The sequence below is a fragment of the Nematostella vectensis genome, chromosome 9, assembly GCF_932526225.1.
Source record: "Nematostella vectensis chromosome 9, jaNemVect1.1, whole genome shotgun sequence".
NCBI classification, from domain to species: Eukaryota; Metazoa; Cnidaria; class Anthozoa; order Actiniaria; family Edwardsiidae; genus Nematostella; species Nematostella vectensis.
In genome coordinates this window covers 7,547,395-7,572,427 of record NC_064042.1, presented here as the reverse complement: position 1 = coordinate 7,572,427, position 25,033 = coordinate 7,547,395, and the positions used below count along the sequence as shown (strand labels likewise).

The 25,033-nt window shown below is 43.1% G+C and overlaps 2 protein-coding genes across 2 annotated transcripts; both read left to right on the top strand.

Moving 5' to 3' along the window:
• The first annotated feature begins 11,195 nt into the window (after positions 1-11,195).
• Positions 11,196-12,023, top strand: LOC125572220 (transcription initiation factor IIB-1-like). The gene has a single exon (XM_048732428.1). It carries the CDS (start codon positions 11,196-11,198, stop codon positions 12,021-12,023), a length of 828 nt encoding a protein of 275 aa, XP_048588385.1.
• Positions 12,024-18,573: 6,550 nt separating this feature from the next.
• Positions 18,574-23,829, top strand: LOC125572219. Its single transcript, XM_048732427.1, has 2 exons — positions 18,574-22,078; positions 22,193-23,829. The coding sequence occupies exons 1-2, from the start codon at positions 18,574-18,576 to the stop codon at positions 23,827-23,829; spliced, it is 5,142 nt and encodes a 1,713-aa protein (XP_048588384.1).
• The last annotated feature ends 1,204 nt before the right edge of the window (positions 23,830-25,033 follow it).

Below are 25,033 nucleotides of genomic sequence, written 5' to 3'. Positions count from 1 at the left end.
TTCGCACGTTGTGCGCTCCTCTCCTTGTACGCTGCGACGTCCTCCTTTCTTATCTTTGACCACTCCTCCCAGTCGAAGTCCTTACCCCACACGCCCACGTGCTCCATCCACGCTCCTAGCTCCACATTCACCTCCTTCTCGAGCTCTTTCTCACCCCAAGGGTTCTCCAAGCTCCTCTCCGCTTTCAGTGCTTCCCTGACTAGGCGCTTCTCCTTCGTCTCTGGCTCTCCTCCATGGTGCTTAGTAATATGTGTCTCTGCCATTTTCTTCTCAACATCCATTACATAGGTCTTTGACATTTTTTTTTTTCTCAGGTGTGTGAGGTAGCTTTCGTCTCACTACGTCGCACCGTTATATCCTTTCCCGCGCTGACGTCACCGTGGCGTCGCGCGCGCGGGAGCCAATCCCTGTACCGCGTGACGTCACACCCCTAACCAGATATCTCCATTCCCATTGGCTAACACCACCTGTGACGTCACACACCGGACCATATATCCACCAATCAGAATCGAGCTTGACCACCCCTCCCCTAGCGGACCAAAAGCGGACCAAATATACGTATGATACTACTGTTATTGTAAAACACCTTGCGTCACATCCGGGGTCGAAAGGTCAAATCTCAGGCTCGCCCCAGTCCTTTCAAGCAAGCCAAAAATATAGAAAAAGTGGTATCTACTAGAGTAGACAACAATTGCTAATTTTTGATGAAGTCGTGGGGTTTTCGGGAAAAGGTCGATGGAATTTTAGGCTAGACGGTTAAACTAAAACTGATTTCATTTTTAGAAACTCTTTAACCGCCTGACAAACAACTTGATTGACACATTCCAGAGATATTATGGGGAAAGCCCTGCGCCAGAATAAAGGAGACGTAGATGCAATGGAGAGAGCTGTACGGGCCATCTGCACCATTATGCATCAACAGAGGAAGAACCCCAGCACCATTACTGCCCAGCTGGTTCTAAGTCCTGGTGCAAGTGGCAAATAGGCCAAGCGAATGGGACCTCCACTTTCGAACCAAAGAAGGTGGACTCGGCAGGTCCTTTTTACATTCCTTGCTCTCTGTGAGAGGGACTTGCTACAAAGTGTTGCAAAGGGGCTCACTCAAAACGAAAATGAGTCCCTAAATCACCTTGTTGGACATTTGCCCCTGTGCCTCGGTGGCCCTGAAACTGTAGTCTCGGCTTGCACGATTGCTGGTGGTGCCCACACCCTGGCAGCTATGCTAAGAGGACTCCGTCTTGAGGTGGGGAAGTTAAATCTTGCTGGATTTACTGCTATAGACCAGCAAAGACTGTATGGTGCAGCTCAGAAGTCCACTGATGATGCCAAACTGAAGAGTTTCAGAGAGCTAAACGCAAGAAGCGCAAGGACAACAACAAAGAGGCAGAAGGGCCAATGTATGACCCTGGTTGCCTTTGGCATTTTATAGGGGTTGTGATATTGGAACAGCTATTAAAAATAAACAAAGATGTATCTATGAAACGTGGCATGTATATGCGTTTTTGGATGTTAGTTGATTGTAACCCTCCCCCCTGGAAATTGAACAAATTAGAAACAATTGTACCACATGTTAGCAAAATAAATTATCTTTGTGTGAAGAATATCAAGGTTTCAATTAAAAACGAGGCAGTTTACAGTATTTCAAAGTAGGTGTATTTTAAATAAATTTTGTGGGTTTCTACTGCATTTATTAATTCCAAAATAGTTATATCTACTTTTAAATCGCTTATGCCACCTACTATTGATACCATAATAGCCTCAACGAATAAGGTATTCAGCTTGTAATAAAGTATATAGGCCATCGGATAAAATATTGAGCGCAAATAGTTTAGAAAGCAACTATGAAAATAAAACACAAAAAAAAAAGCTTCCGAGATAAAGTATCTTTACATAAACATAGACATTATCACTTTCTGTTTTTCCACAAAAACAAAGGCGTTCGTAATTTTTGGGTGCTTCACCTCCGCACCTGTAACTTGCCATTATATGAAATAACATTAACTGCGAATATATACTTTTAGAGAAAAAATTATTGTGAATTGCCTGGAAATAATCTCATTAAAAGCCCCCGCCGAACTAATTGTTTATGCATGAGCTGGTAGACGGTCAAACCGTGACGGTCAATTACCTTGGTAGGGGTCGATGTTGCCGAATGCATATTTTTGAACGACTCCAGGTGGTCACCGAATAAAATTCCATGGTGTGATTTACTTTTCTTACTGGAAGGACAAGTAGTGCACTTTGACAATTTCTGGTCAAAACTAAGAAAATGTTTGCTGATCATCTCGGGGAAGAACTGCTAGGCCAGCAAACAGATAAGACATAGCTTTTCACATGAGCCTGGCATTTGGTAAGATGGAATGATGAGTCAAGAGTTTGCTTTGGCAAATTCGGCTATTTCGAACAATTGATTCCATTGTTATGCATGATGGCAGTTATGGGACACATGAGTCTCTTGTTTGAAATTCTTTAAGCTGTTTAAAGCCTGATCTCAACCTTCCGTCAAATATTTCGAGCATAAAGAAGAGGGGTAACCTTTTTTTTTCTCAGCAAAAAGGAAGTTGTCTGCCGTTATATTGATGACTTTTACGAAGTTCAAAAATGGGCCCCGAGTGAAGTAAATTCTCAATACTAAATAGCTGATAGCAAAAAATATCAGCACATTGATATGTGGACGAGAGTGTAGTTATGATGCTGAAGATGTCCTCATAGGAAAAGAAAGGCTCTTTCCAGGACTGAGGATGCCATTTTCAATAAGTTGGTTGAACTCAGTGATTACTGGCATACAATGACAAGCAGATCCTTGAGCTTGTGTTTGACAATTACTGGTCAAACTAAGAAAATGCTTGCTAAACATCTCGTGTAACAACTGCCAGGCCAGCAAACAGATAAGAGAGGAAAGCTAGTGGAGAAGATAGAGGAACATGGTGGTCTTTGAAAGCCTACTGAAGAGATTCTTGATTGACCTCAGTGTGGAGGCTTGGCTTAGCACGCGTAACTGCATTTAAGGATATCGTAGACCCAAGCAGTATTTACCCCGATCGTCCCGGCAAAATTGCTCGCGCTTGCGTCGGATTAAAGCAAATGCCAACAAACTATATATCAATTTAAAGCTTAATGATTGTACTTTCCTCCTAAAATAACCATTTTTTATACGCGCTTAATTTTGAGTGCTTTTGCCGGGTCCGAAGTGCGAAATCGACCACTTTTAAACATGCGAATTTTTTATACACACCAAAAGCGCGTAACATCCCGGGATCTGCTTTATATCCTTCGTCATGTACTGAACTGACAAACCGTGTCTACATTTGACGTCACACAGCCTCGTTGGTTAATAATCAAGGGTCAAAGTTAGGCGTCGAATAATTTTGCTTCTTTGGCTACAACGCGCTAATTTAAGTCCGTAGCAAAAAAAGCTATTGATTATCCGCGGCACGGTTTGACAGAACAATATCTAAACTAGACGCTTGCCAAGTTGCGCAGGAGTCGGGCGGTTAGAAGTTTACCTTTAATTTACATATTTAGAGTAAGATGGGGTGAAATTTGATTGCGAGATATCGGGGATTGAAGTTGTGTAGACATTAGAGGCAGCGTTACGGTAATGACAGACGAAGAGCAAATAGAGCCGCGTATGGCAACCAATCACATTGCACGCTCTACACGCAGCGGGAAAATTTTTAGGCGCTCAAATGTCATAGCGCTAGTCGTGCAAGTGATGGAAGATGCCTAGACCGAAGCGAGCTTTAACCGAAGAAAAGAAGAGCGCGGAAAACTTAAAAAGACTGCGAACGGAGACAACTCTATGTTTTGTTTTGGGCTTTCTTCCTCGCTTAGCCTTCTTCGAAGGAAGCAAAGGATTCTTACTTAATCTTGGCGTAGTTTACAACTATGCAAAATTTAGAGTAAACGCTTATGAAGTTGATATAAATACGGATAAATCTCGGATAAAAAGTCGAAAATGATACTGACGCGCTTGTATGCTAATTAGAGGGAAAAGCCGTAAAACTAAGTTGCCCAGATGTTGATCTAAGGGACTTTGAGCTAAGTAAACAGGATTATTGACGCCTTCGAGAATAACGCTACACTCGTTCGAATTCGGTTTTTCTTGAATATCTGGCGGAGTATTTAAGATTTTGGTGGTATTTTTTTTCGCTAACATCTAGAGTGTGCCTTTTGTCATCGAATGTCATAATAAAAAAATTTCACCCGAAATGAAGCCATTTGGGTATACGGTATCGTTGAGGAAGAAAGTACAAGGGGCTGTTTACCCTGATAAGAACGTTATTCAGAAGTCGAGTTTTAAGAAGCAGTATACAGTAGTTCAGCTTAAAGAGAACCTTACAAAGATTCTGCAACAGTCAGAAAGAGGAAGAAACCAATCTCTAGGCCCCAAGAGAACCAGCGTAACACTGAGCATTCCCCAGTCAGCACCGAACAGCCACGACTGGCTTGAAGCCTTGAAGGACGCTGGGATGGAACAAAAAGACATTTTGCTGCTCCAGAAACTGAACCAAAGCACTCTGGTTGCCACGCTGAGGACTTTTAAAGTCAGAGAAAGCCTGATTATAAGGGGGCACTCCCCGTTAAGGTGCTGGTGATTAATGATGTCGACCACCCAGTGTTTTGCATAACGATATATGGCACACCTTACAAGTTCCCCGACGAACTCATCTCCCACTCACTGTGAGAAGGGGAAAGCTTAATGACAGCACTATAGAGAACGGGTTACGCCAATGTATGAATGCGTCTAAGGGATCACATCCCGAACTACCTGAATTTCAGTGAGGTCGGAATTACCTTGACGTATCCATGTCAACTGTGGACCTGTAGAGTGCCGAATGTTACCCTACCACAACTGCAGCCAAAGCGGGCACATCCGGGGAGGATGCCAGTAAGACCACAATGGATGCAGAGAGCACAAGGTATAGGATTGCGTTTTCAATTGGCAGAGGGAGGAAGAGCCGCCATCAGACTACGAGGACGCGGTCGATATACAGAACACCCCTCAATTGACCTCCCTTTTCTCGTGGCGAGCGGAGAGGAGAGCGTACCACAGGAAACGAAAATGAATGATTATGAAAATATGATCCCTTTATTATTAATGTATTTTAGATAGTTCACAGAGCGGGCGTCAATCAAAGAAACCTTTGGAGACGAGATTGATGAAGAGATGCTGCTGCAGATGAGCAAAAAAATAACTTTTAAGGTCAAAGTAAATCTTTCTTTTTTACCATTTCTATTATTATTATTATTATTATTGTTATTATTTATACTATTATTTTTCTAAACCCAGACAGCATCCCCCCCCCCGTTTTTTATTGAAACCTGCACCGTTCCCACACGGAATTTTTCACAAGAAGGAGCTGGGTTAAATTGGAAGAAGATTAAGAAAAAAATAGAATGCCACAGAGCATGAAGATGTATAAGTGGTGGCCTACTGCCTAAGTTGAGGAAAGGTAAGATGGACATTGGTGAAATAAATTAAAGAAAGTATTTTCACCAACTTTGACGAAATTTTGTTGTATACGACGCCAGCTTTGTGTGGATTTCATGTTCTGTCCTGCTTCTTACACAGATGGCAAGTCTCTCGTTCAAAGAAAAACTGCAGCTCTTGCGGAAAGAGGAGACTTAAATCATCAGCAATGGCATTAGATACACCCTTATGCTTAACCCGCATCACTTCGACGAACTTCTTGATTTATACCCAATTAAATCGGGAGGGGCAGAATATCCACCTGCATCGCCACAATGCTCTAGTTCTTGTAGCAGTCCCATGATGGGAGGAATGGAGTGCCTTCATGCATCGCCATGTTGCAATTCAGATTCTTCCGAAAGCAGTTTCGTGTCTACATCGCAATACTATAATTCAGATTGTTCTTCCGAGAGCAGTTCTATGTCTGAGTATCCAGAGGGAAGCCGACAGAATCCAGTATTAATAGACTCGGAGGATGAGCATAGGACGATCTTAGATCCAAGTTCATTTTTCTTTTGAAATAGTTGTTTCATAATTTATTGTGTTTGGGGACAAACACGAAGTAGACAAGGGGGGTATGTTAAGGACGGGTTGTAATATTGTTTATGTTAGGCCCTCGCGCTTTTGCCTGATTGGTTCGTTTTGCCAAATGTATCCAATTCTCCCCGTTCCCTCTTGAATTGCTTTACATTTATTTCCTTTCATGTGGGACTACCCCATAGCTTGATGTCTGGTACTAGCGTATAATTATAGCGAGCTTCGTTTTGTATGTTTTGCTGCTGTGTACTGGCCCTTGGGCAAACAAACCTTGAAAACACCGGTCCCACCTTCGTCTCCACCTAACAATGGCAGAGAACAAAAAGTGCAAAGGACAGAAGAAAAGAATGAACTAGAAGATATAGAGACTCCTAACACTGGTGGAGAACAAAACCACAGAATAAGAGAAGAAAAAACTTTTATACTTTTGAACTTTGGGGCAAATTTTAAGTTGAAATGTAGTTTTCAGTTGTTATGTACTTGTTTATTCTTATTTGATTATGTTGTTGCGATTAGAATAATGTTATAATTTCAGTTACAATTAAAGTTTGAAAACATCAGCCTCGCCTTTGTCTTCGCTTTCGTCTTAAAGATCTCGGCTAGTCCCCTAACAATAGAACAATTTCACAAACTAATACCAAAGGAGAGTAGATTAAAGTCCCTCAATACACGCTAGTCGCTGGCAGAAGAATAGAGGGAAAATTCACCCTTTGAAGCGTGACACCAATCAATCTCATGTTTGTTGCACCAATTTACGTAATTGGTTATTCTATCAGTGGATCTATCATCATTCTCCTACTGGATCATTCACGCAAAGCTGTGGTGCCCATGAAAGACGGGGAACTGAAAAGACCAGTTACCAAGTTATATGTGTACTCTTACAGACAGAAAGCTAAGGCATTAATGTTCATCATGACTAAACAGAAAGTCGTCAACTGGGGCAAACATGTGCAAAGGCGCTTCCACTTCCAAACCGCAATCATGTTAATAAATACCCGGATGTACCATAACCAGATCCGGAAACAGCTGTATCTATTTTTAGCTAACACTCGTATAACCACGCGCGCAATCCCCTCATAACCCCTCACTTCGCTGCATACGGCATATCTTCAAGCCACGCAATCGAAGCTCTGCCGATACACACCTCCTTTCCACACATCCTATATATTACCCACCACATCAAGACACCCGTATTCTCTCCCCTTCCCGCTAAATGCACTAGTTCCCACACTTATTTATCATTTAGTTCACCACATACAGCTACTAGCAAGTACCTTTACATGCACCATTTTGTTCACTACACACTTCCCCCTCCTATCTCAGCCTCTATTCATTTTTTCTCTTTACCTCATTCCCCGCGCGCTACTTTTTACTTTTCAGACCAAGTCATGTACTCAGGCGGAGCCAAACGCTACACAGGTTTGACCATCACATGCACCACAATTTAACCATGGATTTCCCATAATATGCTTCACAATCTGTACTGGTGGCAAAGTTTGCCATGTGTCCCAGAAACTAGTGGGGATGGGAGCGTTGCGTGACCGACACAAAAATGGCTGCGCGGGAGACTACAGAAACCTTCAAGAAGGGGAAATTGTGTTTTGAGTGTGGAAATTTACCATGAATTTCAGAATAAGGGTATTTATTTGTAACTTGAGTTGTGTTTGCTGATCTCTTTTCCTTATTTCCTTTTTTTCCTTTATTATTTTCGCAAAAAAAAACCTTGCATTTTGGTGCATATTAATTAATCTGTTGTAATACCAGCTTTGCATGAAGCTCATTAAACCATTTCATATCATATCTTTCAAGTATTGCTTAAAGTAGTAGCACTTCAAGACGTTTCTGTTTGAAAAGGGGCAATAAGTGTTCGAGGAAGTGTCGCTGTGTCGAGTGTGAAAATGGATCCAAAAAAGTGGTCATGTCTACATCTTTGACCAAAGGATGTGCATGTAGTATTATAAAGGAGACAATAAACACGTATCATGCAAGGACACTCTTGAAAGACATTCCAAATGCCCCTGTATACGCAATAATGCTTACAGCACTATTTTGTGCAAGTGTTTTAATTGTGGCAACAATAATTCCTCTAATAACTCCGAATGCATGCCAACCACTGCTAACGGTTGCAACAGCGAAAGAGATGAACCCCACGTACAAGTGTAGTAAGGGCAAAATTTACTTAGCAGAGCATGGTTTCGAAATCAAATCTGGTCCATGGACGGAGTTTGAGAATGTTTTATCTATTGATTATCGAAGAAATCGATAATCAACAATTTCACTGTAAGGTCTTCGCTGTAAGCATCCAACAAAAGTGATAGCAACTACTTTTCAGAAGAAAAAAATGCTCATGTAGTTTAGACAAATTTTAAAATAATTCAGACTTTTATCATGCACATAATATTAGACATATTAAGAAATTTATACGCTATGAGGACAGTGAAACAATAATACAGCAATAATAATGTCAAGGGTAGACTACTGCAATAGTTTTTTATATGGTCTCCAAGCAACCCACATCAACAAGCTTCGACAAGTCCAAAATGCTGCAGCTCGCCTCATGTGCTCATTGCCAATATGTGAACACATTACACAACCGCTTCAAGACCTCCACTGGCTCCCAGTGAACTATCATAATTGACTTAAAAATAGCAGTAGCCATGGTTTACCTCCATCACATTTGGCCTCGTTAGGTAAGCTGAAACAGGCACCCTGTGATTCCCTCAGTTCCTCCAACAATGGGGTATATTTTCAGTCGACAAAATAAAGTGTAAAAAAAAAGTGTGGAACGCAGTTCCATTAAATATTAGAAACCAGGGGGATCTAACTTCTTTAAATCGTTATTTAAGACCTAACTTTAAAAGAAAATACTTTTAATATTTAGATATAATATACAAATCTAAGATCATTCTACCTTCATATTATTGTATTTTTTTAGAGTACATCATTCGTTAGAATCACTGATTATTTATTATTGTAAAGCGCGTTTTATCATAACATTGTATGTTAAGTTGCACTCAAGATATATTAAATATCATTATCGTTTATTATTATTCTAAATGGAACATGCAATAACTTTTTGCATGTAGGAATTCAACCATGGCAAATCAGAGAATGTAGTGAGAACAGTTAAATGTCTGTTCAGAAAATTCAAGGCTTCTGGACAGTCTGAGCTTTTAGCTTTTTCCCGTCCAGCGCTTGATGGGTCGTCGTTATAGGACCCTGCTGCCCCTAGCGGGGTCGCTCATTACAACAAGACAGCGAGGCTCTATAAAGGGGCTTAGCCACCTCATGACATTAACCCTGGCAAACCAACGCATGAAGCTCCAAGGGTAAAAAAAAATTGGAGCCAGGCCACTTTGCATTGAGAAGAAAGCAGAGAGCTTCTCAGTGTTCCAGCCTGTCACACCCGCTTGAATTGCCTGTGACAGGCCCAGAGAAGATTGGATTTATAAATAATTACAGGTTGTTTTGCCCTTGCTCCGGTGTTTAATGTGTTTGTTCTGTCACGGAGGAAAATAACGCAATAGAGGATAACGTTATCTTAGATAACCTTAAATTTTATTAAGAAGTTCATTACCATCGCGGCAGACCTCTTTTCGTTTGCCAGGAAAGCGGAGTTGCCAGACGTTAGAGTGCTAGCTGAGGTTAGCATAACAGTGGCGGGTTTCCTGTGTAACGAAAGCACAGAGGCCATTTTGTTTCTAGATCATTTGGCATTACAATGTTGGCAAGCATTCGACATCCTCGTGGATGTCATATTCTTCCCAGACACGCCTGCGCTGCGTTTCCTTTCGCACCCTTTGCCGGCCATTATCAATTTAGCAGTACACCTAAAAATTTAAAAAAAATTTCTGGAAAAAACTTTACAACAGGAAATTTGGGACTACCAGGAGAGATGGGAGTCCCCTCCCGCAAGTCTGCAGGTGTTCACCAGGGGCTACATGGAGACTACCTGGGTAGCCTGGCGGGCAGGGTACTCTCGCCTCGCCATAAATAAAATGTCAGAGTGTGCTTCCTTCGAGGCATATCAGCACTCCCTTTTGGATGCCACACTCTAAATTCTCTGGACGGACCAACAGAAACCTCAAGCAGAGAAGGACCAGCCAGAGGCCCCTAAATAAAAGGAAGAAGACAAAGGGAAGCCACCATCTTCGCAGGGAGGGAGCTGGATTCGGAACCGGCAATCGATGACTGCCCATACACACTTGACACAGTCGAAGATTATTTTGACACCATAGCTAATGGGTACATCGTCTACACTAGTCACTCGCTGAGCCACATATATCCATATACAACAACTTTTTTATTTCTTAATACTATCGACGTTCCTCTCACAATATATCTTCTTTTTTTTTTTATAAAAAATTAGAATTTTTCTACATTTCAAGTCTGCATGAAGTCCCAATAATTCTTTCTCAAATTATCTCTGGGGGGAACAAAAGTTGATAGAGTTAAACAGCATGGTGTATCCTTATGTAATCGAATTTTCTATTAGATAAATCCGTTTTAAAACCCAGAGTTAGTTCTCTGACTTATCTTTCAGATAACGGTAGCTAGTGGAGTATGGTATGTCCTTGTTTTACGGGAAACCAAGCTGGGCATGTAGGAGTAAACACACAACAATTCAGAGAGTTTGATGAAAAAGTCACCTTCTATCCCTTGTCCCTCTATGTAAACCATCACTCACGTCAGCTAACATTTATGAAGACACTAAACTGGCTCATATTACGGCTCAGATGCTAGCACCTCCATTAGGTCCCAAGCCCCGTATGTCAGATAACAAATGCTCGACCGCCCATACACAATTTTATAATCAACCTTTGACTACGGCAGTAGTTGGAAATTGCCGATTCTGGGACAAAAGTTTTGTACCGCTCCAAAAAGATTTTTGATCGTCCTCCTTGTCCGGGACTTGGCGAAGGTGTGCGGAGACTTCAGATCGCACCGCCCCGCGCGGACCCCTCCGGGCGCCTCAGCAACCGCACATATCATGTTATTCAGCTTCAGCTCACTGACCCTTAACCCTACGGGTCCTGCAAAGATTTTTGATCGCACCTAGCACAAAGGTTTTTGGAGTAGCACAAAGACTGTTCGCGAACTTGATAAGTCGATGGAAGGAGACCGGTAAGCTGGGAATGAAATGCGTGGGTGGAATGGTTTAAAACTATACTAAAATAACCCCAATATGTCGGAATTTGTGCTCTTTGACCGGGCCCTCGCCAAATACGAGACTAGTAGAGCCTCCTTGGGAGACGAGGGTAGTAGTAACGCCCTTTGCAATCATGACGACCTAGTCACGGAAAACGGGGTCACTAGTTGCTTAGAGTGCGGAGAACAGATGCAGCGCGTGATCGCGCACGAAAGGGAATGGCGTTTTTACGGACATTCCGGCGGCAAACGGTCTTCGAATCCAAGTCGGGTCCAGATGCGTAGGTCTGAGGATAGAAATATTGACAAGGATGTGGAAAACATGGGTTTTAGTGGGGTAATTGTAGCCAAAGCTAACGAGATATACACTCAGGTGACGAAAGGTCAGATTTTTCGCGGCGACCCACGGAAGGCGATCGTCTTTGCGTGTATCTACTACGCCTACAAGATGTCCGGTAAGTGTCAGACACCGAAAACCTTGATGGAAACTTTTGGATTGAGCAAGAAGAGTTGCCTTAAGGGTCTAAAAATCTTTAGTATTAACGTGCCTAAAGATTACTTACTACACGGAACGTCTCCCACCGTCGTGGATCACATTCGCGACGTGATGTACAGATTCTCGGCGTCCCCCGCACAGAAGGAAGAAGTGGTCCAGCTCTACTACAGATCTAAGAACCGCTCTTCCAAGTTGAATCGCGCTCGCCCACAGTCCTTCGCGGCTGCTTTAACCTATTACTGGGTACGGCTAAAGGGGATCGATATTACTCTTAAAAATTTCTCCGAAAGGGCCGGCCCCTCCGAGTTGACCGTCGGTAGGGGGGCGAGGGAAGTGGCTACAGTCCTAGGTACGCCCGACGTGGTGTGATGTTTCCTGATTTCTCTGGAATCAGAATTTCCAGAAAACTATCAGTTCGGAGTAGATGTAAATTGGCACGTCTAAAAAAATTCGAAAAAATGGTTTAAAGACATGAACAGTTTAATAAAAATGGAGAACCGAACAGCGGAACAGTTGGAGAGTCTAACGGTGAGAGATCTGAAAGCCCTCGCCGCGGCGGACTTAAATGGAGCTATGAGAGAAGCGGCGTCCCGCGGTCACATCGAGATTGTTAAATTGTGTAAAGAGTGGGGTGCAACGGACTTTGACGAGGCCATGGCGCTCGCGGCGAGGAAGGGACACATCGAGATCGTTAAATTGTGTAAAGAGTGGGGTGCAACGGACTTTGACGAGGTCATGGCGCTCGCGGCGATGGGTGGGCATGCCGAGATCGTTAAATTGTGTAAAGAGTGGGGTGCGACGGACTTAGACTGGGCTATGCATGAGGCGGCGTCGAGTTGTTGTGTTGAGGTCCTCAAGCTGTTCAAAGAGTGGGGGGAGACGAACTTTGACGAGGCTATGATTAACGCAGCGATTTTTGGTGACGTCGAGATCGTCAAGTTGTGTAAGAGTTGGGGCGCCACGGACTTTGAATCGGCCATGGACATCGCATATGATAATGATGAGGAAACGATCGTGGCGATATGTCGTGGAGGTCTCGGCTGGGATGCAATCCACGAGGAGCTTTTCAAGTACCGTCACAAACGCGAATTTTTCACAGCTCTGGAAGAAGAACTTTACCCCAAAACTTGGCATCCAGATAGATTTTGGGATTGGTGTCTAGACGAACAAGAAAAGGAGATGTTGGAAGAATGCTTCGCCAGGTAGACGTCGGCAGGCTAGGAGGGTGAGTATCGAGGCGTAAAAAATTGAAAAGCGGTTTAAAGACATGAATAGTTTAATAAAATGGAGAAACGAACGGTTGAACGTACGGCTGAAGAGCAGCCACCACCACCACATAATATTCTTGATGAACCGACACCTAACACTTATAAATGTCCTCACGGCAAAGTAAAATATTATTGCAAAGATTGTCACGGGTCTCAAATATGCTCCCATAATCGAAGAAAAACGCGGTGTAGAGATTGCAATGGTAGTAGTATTTGTGAGCACAGACGAGTGAGATATATCTGTAAAGACTGCAAAGGGAAAGGGGTATGTATCCACGGCAGACAGAGATGGTTTTGTAAATTATGCGGAGGGTCTCAAATATGTGAACACGGCAGTACAAAGTACAAGCTTTACCTCTACTACGCTAAGGGCCATTTCGATTACATAAGCAGCATGGCGGGTTGCTTGGACGCTGCTATTATTGCACAGTGTGCAAAATAGGGTACGACAATGCGCGGCACAAGTGTGTTAACCAGTGCTATGGGTGTGGTGAGAGTGGGTGCTCTCCATTGGTACCACCTCCTGAACAAGATCACCGGTGGAACTGGAAACATTGTACCGAGTGCAACAGATATTTCCGTACACCAACGTGTTTCGAGAATCACCGCCGTGTCAAACCTAGAGGGTCGGTTGGGTAGAAGAAGAAGGATGTGGATTCTTGGTCATATTGCCAACTGTACCACAAGTGTGGGGACTGTGGTAAACGTATTGATATGAAGGCTAAGTGTTCGAGGAAGTGTCGCTGTGTCGAGTGCGAAAATGGATCCAAAAAAGTGGTCATGTCTACATCTTTGACCAAAGGATGTGCATGTGGTATTATAAAGAAGGGGGACAATAAACACGTATCATGCAAGGACACTCTTTAAGGACATTCCAAATGCTCCTGTATACGCAATAATGCTTACAGCTCTATTTTGTGCAAGTGTTTTAATTGTGGCAACAATAATTCCTCTAATAACTCCGAATGCATGCCAACCACTGCTAACGGTTGCAACAGCAAAAAAGATGAACCCCACGTACAAGTGTAGTAAGGGCAACATTTACTTAGCAGAGCATGGTTTCGAAATCAAATCTGGTCCATGGACGGAGTTTGAGAATGTTTTATCTATTGATTATCGAAGCAATCAATAATTAACAATTTCACTGTAAGGTCTTTGCTGTAAGCATCCAACCAAAATGATAGCAACTACTTTTCAGCAGAAAAAATGCTCATGTAGTTTAGACAAATGTTAAAATAATTCAGACTTTTATCATGCACATAATATTAAACATATTAAGAAATGTATACGCTATGAGGACAGTGAAACAATAATACAGCAATAACAATGTCAAGGGTAGACTACTGCAATAGTTTTTTATATGGTCTCCAAGCAACCCACATCAACAAGCTTCGACAAGTCCAAAATGCTGCAGCTCGCCTCATGTGCTCATTGCCAATATGTAAACACATTACACAACCGCTTCAAGACCTCCACTGGCTCCCAGTGAACTATCATAATTGACTTAAAAATAGCAGTAGCCATGGTTTACCTCCATCACATTTGGCCTCGTTAGGTAAGCTGAAACAGGCACCCTGTGATTCCCTCAGTTCCTCCAACAATGGGGTATATTTTCAGTCGACAAAATAAAGTGTAAAAAAAAGTGTGGAACGCAGTTCCATTAAATATTAGAAACCAGGGGGATCTAACTTCTTTAAATCGTTATTTAAGACCTAACTTTAAAAAAAAAATACTTTTAATATTTAGATATAATATACAAATCTAACATCATTTCTACCTTCATATTATTGTATTTTTTTAGAGTACATCATTCGTTAGAATCACTGATTATTTATTATTGTAAAGCGCGTTTTATCATAACATTGTATGTTAAGTTGCACTCAAGATATATTAAATATCATTATCGTTTATTATTATTCTAAATGGAACATGCAATAACTTTTTGCATGTAGGAATTCAACCATGGCAAATCAGAGAATGTAGTGAGAACAGTTAAATGTCTGTTCAGAAAATTCAAGGCTTCTGAACAGTCTGAGCTTTTAGCTTTTTCCCGTCCAGCGCTTGATGGGTCGTCGTTATAGGACCCTGCTGTCCCTAGCGGGGTCGCTCATTACAACAAGACAGCGAGGGCTTAGCCACCTCATGACATTAACCCTGGCAAACCAACGCATGAAGCTCCAAGGGTAAAAAAAATTGGAGCCAGGCCACTTTGCATTGAGAAGAAAGCAGAGAGCTTCTCAGTGTTCCAGCCTGTCACACCCGCTTGAATTGCCTGTGACAGGCCCAGAGAAGATTGGATTTATAAATAATTACAGGTTGTTTTGCCCTTGCTCCGGTGTTTAATGTGTTTGTTCTGTCACGGAGGAAAATAACGCAATAGAGGATAACGTTATCTTAGATAACCTTACATTTTATTAAGAAGTTCATTACCATAGCGGCAGACCTCTTTTCGTTTGCCAGGAAAGCGGAGTTGCCAGACGTTAGAGTGCTAGCTGAGGTTAGCATAACAGTGGCGGGTTTCCTGTGTAACGAAAGCACAGAGGCCATTTTGTTTCTAGATCATTTGGCATTACAATGTTGGCAAGCATTCCTTTGCCGGCCATAATCAATTTAGCAGTACACCTAAAAATTAAAAAAAAATTTCTGGAAAAAACTTTACAACAGGAAATTTGGGACTACCAGGAGAGATGGGAGTCCACTCCCGCAAGTCTGCAGGTGTTCACCAGGGGCTACATGGAGACTACCTGGGTAGCCTGGCGGGCAGGGTACTCTCGCCTCGCCATAAATAAAATGTCAGAGTGTGCTTCCTTCGAGGCATATCAGCAATCCCTTTTGGATGCCACACTCTAAATTCTCTGGACGGACCAACAGAAACCTCAAGCAGAGAAGGACCAGCCAGAGGCCCCTAAATAAAAGGAAGAAGAAAAAGGGAAGCCACCACCTTCGCAGGGAGGGAGCTGGATTCGGAACCGGCAATCGATGACTGCTCATACACACTTGACACAGTCGAAGATTATTTTGACACCATAGCTAATGGGTACATCGTCTACACTAGTCACTCGCTGAGCCACATATATCCATATACAACAACTTTTTTATTTCTCAATACTATCGACGTTCCTCTCACAATATATCTTCTTGTTTTATAAAAAAATTAGAATTTTTCTACATTTCAAGTCTGCATGAAGTCCCAATAATTCTTTCTCAAATTATCTCTGGGGGGAACAAAAGTTGATAGAGTTAAACAGCATGGTGTATCCTTATGTAATCGAATTTTCTATTAGATAAATCCCTTTTAAAACCCAGAGTTAGTTCTCTGACCCTTTCTTTCAGATAACGGTAGCTAGTGGAGTATGGTATGTCCTTGTTTTACGGGAAACCAAGCTGGGCATGTAGGAGTAAACACACAACAATTCGGAGAGTTTGATGAAAAAGTCACCTTCTATCCCTTGTCCCTCTATGTAAACCATCACTCACGTCAGCTAACATTTATGAAGACACTAAACTGGCTCATATTACGGCTCAGATGCTAGCACCTCCATTAGGTCCCAAGCCCCGTATGTCAGATAACAAATGCTCGACCGCCCATACACAATTTTATAATCAACCTTTGACTACGGCTCATTTCACGCGAGACACCAGGTTTTGACAGATGTTGCTTTCTGTTCTGATTGAGTGTGATACATTTTTTGCCAAATTTATATCATTACGAAATTGCCTTGATCTCATGAATGATATGCGGATGGGGTTACAAACCTTCAGCCGCAGAATGTAAGAATTGGGCTCTTGAAAACTGCGTACAAATTTCAGCCGATGAGAAACACTGGTTGTTAGGCACATTTTTTCGCGCAAAACGAAGCTCTTGGTTCTGCCACGCTGCATTTTTTTGGTCTGTTCCGGTTTCTTTAAAAAAATGCATTAGGTAAATGCGAGGCTAATCATGTCGAAAACCTGCACGCCACCTTAGGTCATATGAGAGACGCATTACAAACATCTTAACACCCGATTAGGGCAGTAAACGGCAAAACCGTTTATCTATTCAAGATAGCAGATGAGATGACCTCCAGGAGTATCAAGAAAATTCCTCTTAATACCCTTAATTAAGAAACTCTTCGGGAGAGAAGATTTTTTTTTTCAGCCGAGAGAATTGTGGAACAATTCCACACGAGAAGAAGACCTGTTAGTTGTTGGCAGAAGAATAGAGAGGGGAAATTCACCCATTTACATTGCTTATTGCCCATTTACAATTGCATTGAGAAGGCAGTCTATCGGAGGAATCAGAAGTACCTTCCTAAAACTAGAGAGTTGCCCATTCCCAGGATAACGGAAACTGAGCCAGCAGTAGGTACCCCAGAGTTTACTGAGTGCCCTGCGACTCAACCACCTGAGGTAGAAACGGGAGCAGTGAGTCCTGTCTGCCATACAGAATACACCATAATGAAAATGTCATTAGTTGAAAAATGTTTTATCTGTCTCTGTGAAGTGGTTATGAACAAAAACACATTGAAATGCTGTTTTTTTTCCTTTCAAAAGGTGATCCAACAGCATCCTCAGCTGGAAGGCTATAGGAAGGTCATTTTGTCTGTTTCTTTTGATTTATCAAAGGAAACAGCAGAAGAATAAGAAGTATTGGAAAAGGGCAAAGCAGGTATGCTTCTTTTTTCGAAAAAAAAAATAATTGTGTTAAATAATGAATAATGCTAAACCTGACCTAATATTTTTTAAGCCAAACTACATAGCTAGCTGGTGGTAATATTGGAGTTTCTACTTTGCCTTGAATATTTTATTCAATCACTGAATATTTTATTCAAACTTTTTGTTCAAAATACTTCAAGTTACTGGACTTGATTTAAACTTTAAAAATGTCAAACATCTTTATTACAAAGGCATTCTAAACAAACTAGTTTTTTGCATTTTCTACAGAAATAACAATCAATCAGGCAATAATGAATGTGATGTTTTTCAGAAGATGCTGATAACAACAAATGAATGTAATTGTTTTTCTCCCATATACAACTGGCATTCAGTACTCAACTAGTAGTAAACAAACTAGTTTAAAATTGCAAAAATAACAATCAACAACAACAAAGACTTCTCTTTAAATTTCCCTGAAAACCCTTAGCAGATCTTTCCACTTCATTGCAGAAGATCCTGCTCAATTTCAAGGAGCAAGTTTGTTACTTTGCCCAGAAAATCTATATGAGAGAGAAGTTTGGTTTGAAAATCATAGGATGGGCTTCCTTCGTAGGACTATTTCCTTGTTTTTTGCCAGGACAAATTTCAACAATGCTGTCACTTTTTCATCGCCGTCGTCGGAAGCCCTTTTGTTTTTTGCTCTGATGTCCGGAAGTAGAAAACCCGCAAGATTGCGTTACTTTATAATACTGTATTACGTTACATATTTAGTTTTGTTATGTGATCATGTTGTAATTCGAGATAGGTAAAAAAGGGGGTTGTGCCCCTAGAGTTGAGATTTGTGTTTGTGATCAAGAAATAAAGTAAAGAGAATATAAGTGAGTTTATTTGGTTGTCCCCGACACCAAAAGTGGCGACCACGCCAGGACACATATCTGAGGAGTTCTAACGCCCGGTGCGGCTACATTTCTGCGAGTTTTGCGAGAGGAATTCAACCAACGAGGGAGTTTGAAAACATGACAACCGAAGAGAAGTTCACCAAGCACATTGGACTTGCCGATATCAAACTAAAGGATATAATGTCTACAACCAAGGATACTGGAGAGCTAGAAATCGCATTGGAGAGTGCAGAGAGCATCATCAAGAGTTTGGAGAAAGTCAAGGATGCTACGGCGGATTATTTACTCGATAACGAGAAGGAACTTAGCTACATTCAGGAGTGGAGTGCTAAAGCGAAAGCGGAAATCCAGCCTTTTAGGGAGATGCGACTCGAAATAAAGAAGAGACTGGAGAACGCAAGAGATCAGGAGAAGGAGGAAGAAATGGAAAAGGAGCTTGCAATGAAAAAGAAGTTCGGAGATTTGGCTGCTAAGGCTGGAAATAGTGGAATGGTTGAAAGCAGTCCAGGGAAACCCGGAATGGTTCAAGCGGTCAAACTACAAAAGTACACCATCACGCCATTTGAAGGAGATTATAAGGACTGGACAAGGTTCTGGAATCAGTACACGGTGGAGGTGGATGGATCAACCATAGCACAGATAAGCAAATTTAATTACTTATTAGAATTAGTGAAAGGGAAACCAAGGGATGATATTTTAGGCTTACCCCACACCCCTGAGGGCTACGAAGAGGCAAAAAGGATTCTACAAAATACCTATGGAAAGGACATTAGAGTCCACCGCGCCCTTATTAAAGACCTGGAGGATTTACCGACCATCAGTGACATTACTAAATTAAGTAGTATTCACGATTTTTATAACAAATTAGCCAGAATTGTGCGCACACTCTCCACCATGCAAAAATTAGAAAGTGCGCAGAGCGCTGTTTACACGCTGTTAGACAAATTAGGGCCAGTCCGGGAGGTGATAGTGCAAAGGGATGATGACTGGGAAGGGTGGGGACTTATCCAGCTAGTTGAAAATCTTGGGAAGTACGTTGATAGAAACCCAATCTTGCAAGGGGAAGATACCCCCACCCTGTCACTTACGAGGAAGCCCCAGGGAGGTCAGGGTGGGCAACATAATGGGAGGGAAAGAATGTTAATGCACCAGCAGAATCAGGGACCCCACCCCCCACAGTGTGTCTACTGCAGTGATAAATCCCATAAATCAAAGGACTGTACAAAAGTGTTAGACACGGCCAGCAGGAGAGAAATCCTAATGCAAAAGAAATTGTGCTACAACTGCACCAAAGGGGGGCATATGGCTACCAAATGCAAAGCGGGAAACTGTGCAAAGTGCAATTCAAGGCATCACACCTCTATCTGCGACAGAGTACAAAGCAGCCTCCCACCCTCAACCCCAGCCAACCCGGGTAATTCTAGAGATAGATTCTATGGGGCAGTGGACCAGGTACATACTACTTTACACGCTACGGCCATAGCGAATGTCAATGGCATCCCAGCGCGCATCATGCTGGATAGTGGAGCTGGGAGCTCATACATCAGCTCCAACCTACTAACAAAATTAAACCTTAAACCAAGCAGGGTCGAAAGGAGGGTCATTGAGCAGATGTACGGGACGGTAGATAAGCAGGTAGAGCTCTACAAAATACAGCTGGGCTCAACTGTCCTTGACAGCTTTAGAATGGAGCTCCACTGCATTAATGCAGAGAAACCTATCATCACTCACCTTCCCAACCCGAGGATCCCAGAGCTAAAGAAGAAATACAACAAACTCAGAAGACTGACCTTCAGTGATGAAACCTCGACAGAAGACAAGCTACCAGTACATGTCATACTTGGCGCAGCTGACATCCAGCGCATCAAGTCCACTGAGCCAGCGGTGCTTGGCAGCGACCCAGACAAAGACCCCGGAGCTGAGTTCACCATGCTTGGATGGGTGATTGGAGGCAAAGCAGCGATTTCCGCCGCAGACACAGAAAAGGGTTTCTTCCTCAGCAACTCACAGGAAGAATTCAACCAGATGTGCTCCCAGGAAGTACTTGGACTGAAGGACAGTGATGAAGAGGGAGGAGAATTCCACAAGAATTTCCAGGAGGGGTTGCAAAGATTGGACGATGGAACCTACTCCACCCGGTTACCATGGAAACCAGATCACACATCCCTACCGTCTAACAAAAGACTAGCCCTAGCATGTTTGGCGAGCACTACCCGTAGACTGGAGAAGACTGGGAGGATAGAGGAGTACCATGACATTATGATGGAGCAACTGAAGGAAGGGATCTTAAAGCCAGCTCCAGATACTCCAACAGGGGAGAACGTACACTATATCGCACATACCATGGTGACGAGGGACGATGCTCAGACCAGCAAGCTTCGCATCGTTTATGACTGTTCAGCAAGAGAGGATGACAACACCCCATCTCTAAACGACTGCTTAGAAGTAGGCCCTCCATTACAACCTATGCTATTTGACATATTATTGCGCAACCGCATGAATCGTCTCTGTCTCACGGGAGACATTCAAAAAACATTTCTGCAGATTAAAGTTGACACCAAGGATAGAGACTGCATGAGACTGTTTTGGTACGACAACCTTAAAGACCGAAACATTGTAGAGTATAGGTTCGCAAGGGTAATCTTTGGCTCGGGCCCAAGCCCCTATATTCTGGGCGCTACTCTGCAGAAACATGTGGCTAGTTACAGTGACAAGTACCCAGAGACTGTGTACCAGTTACTAACTAACACATATGTAGATGATGTACAGACAGGTGGAGACGACCCTGAACAGCTGCTTCGATTTAAGCAGGAAGCAAGCGAGATCATGGAGAGTGGAGGATTCCAGCTTCACAAATGGCACAGCAATGTCCTTGAGGCGAAGGAGAGTACCTCAGCAGAGAGAGCAGACCGGGCCGTGGACAGGCCACCGGTAAAGATCCTAGGAATACCTTGGGACAAGAACAAGGACGAGCTTACGGTCGCATTCAGCGATTCCACCGAAGAAGAGGTGAGTGGTGCACTCACAAAGAGGAAGATGCTAGCAGTGATCAATCGCATCTACGATCTGCTAGGACTCGCTTCGCCAGTCACTGTGATTGGCAAAGTACTGTATAGCAAGGTGTGTCTTAGTGAGAAGAGGTGGGACGAGGCGATTACAGACGTAGAGATTGTTAGAGAGTGGAACAAGTGGCTTAAGAGCATGAAGGCATGTCCATCAGTTAGTATTCCGCGCAGTGTAGTGGATCAGCACGTGACAAGGATAGAGCTACATGGGTTCTCAGATGCGAGCAAGACAGCCGTATCGGCTGCGATTTATGTAGTAGCCCATCACGCAGACAGTTCTGTTAGGCAGACATTGCTTGTCGCGAAGTCAAGAGTAGCCCCTAAAAATCAGAGCATTCCTCGTTTGGAATTAGTTGGCGCACACACCCTCACAAAACTAATGACTCATGTTAAGGAAGTTTTGCAGGGTCAACCTATCCAGATCTACCAGTGTTGGGTCGACAGCACCACCATCCTCTACTGGATCAAGGGCAAAGGTACCTGGTCACAGTTCGTGCGTAACCGGACAAAGGTCATCCAAGAGAGGGACTACCTCAAGTGGAATTACGTCCCAACGGGTGAGAACCCAGCAGACATAGGAAGCAGAGGAGCGGGACCGGGGGAGCTAAGCGACATGTGGCTGCATGGGCCTAACTAGCTGTCAGACAAGGCGAAATAGCCTCCACAACCAGAGGTAACAGACAACGATGAGGTAGCGAGTGAGACGGTGAAGAGCCGCAAGGAGAAATTACTGGTGGCGACAGAAGAACCAGAGGAAAAGGGACAGGTAGACGCTTTGCTCGAGCAGTGTTCGTCCTACTGGAAGCTTAGGAGAGTCGTTGCTTACATACAACGGTTTGGTCATAACTGCAGATCCAAGAGCAAGCGCACAGGACCACTCACCACAGAGGAGATCAACAAAGCCGAGTCCACACTGATTCGTCGTGCGCAAGTGGCAAAGAGGGAGAAAGTGGAGGCTTCCATGGAGGTGCAGATAGGCGAAGATGGGATAGCTAAATGTGTCGGACGCATCGCCGGATACCAACCCATCATCCTACCCAGAGACCACAAGCTGACGACTTTGATCATCAAACAAGTCCACGAGAAAGCCATACACGGGGGAGTGTCAATGACTATGAGTCTAGTCCGGGAGAAGTTCTGGGTACCAAAGCTGAGGGCTCAAGTAAAAAGGGTCATACACAACTGCAACAAATGTAAGCGATATCGGATAAAGCCAGTGTTGACTCCGGGATCAACAGCCTCAGCACAGCTTCCGTCATTCCGTACGGAGTTCTCTGAGCCTTTCGACGTAACAGGGGTCGACTTTGCAGGCCCAATCTATTATCGCACCAAGTCCGAGCAAGGCAAGGCATACATCGCGCTGTTTACGTGTGCAGCCACTAGGGCAGTCCATCTAAAGCTCTGCCCGGATCTATCAGCACCAAACTTCCAGAGAGCGCTCAAAGAGTTTGTCGCAAGGAGAGGATGTCCTCAGATGATCGTGAGTGACAATGGAAAGACCTTTGTGGCAACAGGGAAATGGCTTTCAGTGCTAAAGAAGGACGAAAGTCTATCAAACTATTTGGCCTCTCAAGCGATCATCTGGAGATTCAACATGTCACGAGCACCTTGGTGGGGAGGCTTCTTCGAGCGCCTAGTCGGAGTCATGAAGAATGCGCTCTCTAAAGCAGTTGGGAGGAGCCTTCTCAACTACTGCGAGCTTGAGGATGCGCTCCTAGACGTAGAAACGGTAATGAACAACCGACCATTAGTGTACCAGGGGGAAGAGTTTGATGAACCCGTCATCACACCCAACCTGTTGCTCAGGGGGAGACCAGTCCCCATCCTCGAAGAAGACTTAGAGAAGTTGTCAGATGCCGGAAACGTGACACGACGGATGAGGTTTATACAGCGTAGCAAGGAAGACCTGAAGAAGAGATTCACAAGAGAGTACGTACAATCTCTAGAGGAGAGACAGCAGAAGCACGAAGAACGCAGTGGCGAGCAGCTGAAGGTGCCGGAGAAAGGGCGCGTAGTCCTGCTCAAGGAGGATGTCAAGAATAAGGCTCAATGGAAGATTGGACGAGTAGTGGAGAAGATTACAGGAAGAGACGGCGTAGTCCGGGGAGTCAAACTGAAGATGGGGAACGGATATGTGATAGAACGCCCTCTTCAGTTGATTTGCGACCTAGAGATTGGTGGGGATGATCCGGGGATCAAGTTAAACCCTAAGGCTCAAGTATTCATCCCAAGAGCTGGGTCAAGACGTCAGGCAAAAGACAGCGCCAAGGACAACATCAAGGGCATCTTTTTACTGGAAGGAGACTAGAACATTTATGCTGCTGTAGACACATAAATGGGGGGAGGGTGTCCGGAAGTAGAAAACCCGCAAGATTGCGTTACTTTATAATACTGTATTACGTTACATATTTAGTTTTGTTATGTGATCATGTTGTAATTCGAGATAGGTAAAAAAGGGGGTTGTACCCCTAGAGTTGAGATGCGAGTGTACTATAACTACGGAGAGTTTGTGATCAAGAAATAAAGTAAAGAGAATATAAGTGAGTTTATTTGGTTGTCCCTGACACTGAGTCAAGAGACCAGGCCTGAGCAGTGATCGCACTCGCCCCAGGAAGATTGAATATGAAAACTCAATGATTAAAGATGAATATATCCGGAATGTTTGAATAAAAATACTGTATAGGATTGAATCCAATGATTGAATAAAAATATTCAATGTATTCAATGATTGAATATTGCTACAAATGGGCATATTATCACTAATGTGAAAAGAACTTCAAGGGTTCAAATGGGGTTCGCATCATTATTTCAAATGATAATGATGTGAAAACCAGTGACAATTTCATATGATGTTTCACACAAATTTTACATTAATTTCACATGTTGCCTCCCAGTAGTGACCATGAGCAGCAAATTATGTAGAACACTTTTGCCTCCCAGTAGTGACCATGAGCAGCAAATTATGTATAACACTTTTGCTTTGTTACAAGGTCGAAGACGTGAGGACATCCGTTTAACTCACCCAAACTTGTAAACAGATATCCCCATCATGTGATTATCGTATGATCCTGGCACGGAGACACACAGACTACACTCAAAACCCCCACAAGTGTCTCGCTTATCGTTATTGTAAATCAGGATTTTCCTATCACAAAAATGTTCGAAATTTGAAAAATTCAATCAAAATCGGGTAGTTGGACCTTCTGGTACGAACTCAAGATAAGAATAAGATGATTCTAGTGGTTCATATCTTTGATAAGTGTTAGACGACACCGTTAATTAGGATCAATTTCCGCACCCGAAATCTGTTTAAGGAATATATTCAAAGTCCTATTAATTCAAGAAAAAGCTATAAAAAGTGAATTTAGTAGTAGTAGTAAAATGTCGACTTTTTCATTTTGCTGCTAGATGAGTTGGTGAAGACGCTCACCTCCATGAACAAACGTCTCAAACCATTCATTGAAATTGCTTGCACACAACCGAAGGTACGCAGTCAAGTTAATCTTACCTTA

Excerpts from the sequence above, each read along its gene's own strand:
- LOC125572220 (XM_048732428.1), top strand. The coding sequence starts at position 11,196 with ATGTCGGAATTTGTGCTCTTTGACCGGGCCCTCGCCAAATACGAGACT.
- LOC125572219 (XM_048732427.1), top strand. The coding sequence starts at position 18,574 with ATGACAACCGAAGAGAAGTTCACCAAGCACATTGGACTTGCCGATATC. Across the intron at positions 22,079-22,192 it reads GTGGAATTACGTCCCAACGG|AGGTAACAGACAACGATGAG; the intron begins GTGAGAACCCAG and ends CTCCACAACCAG.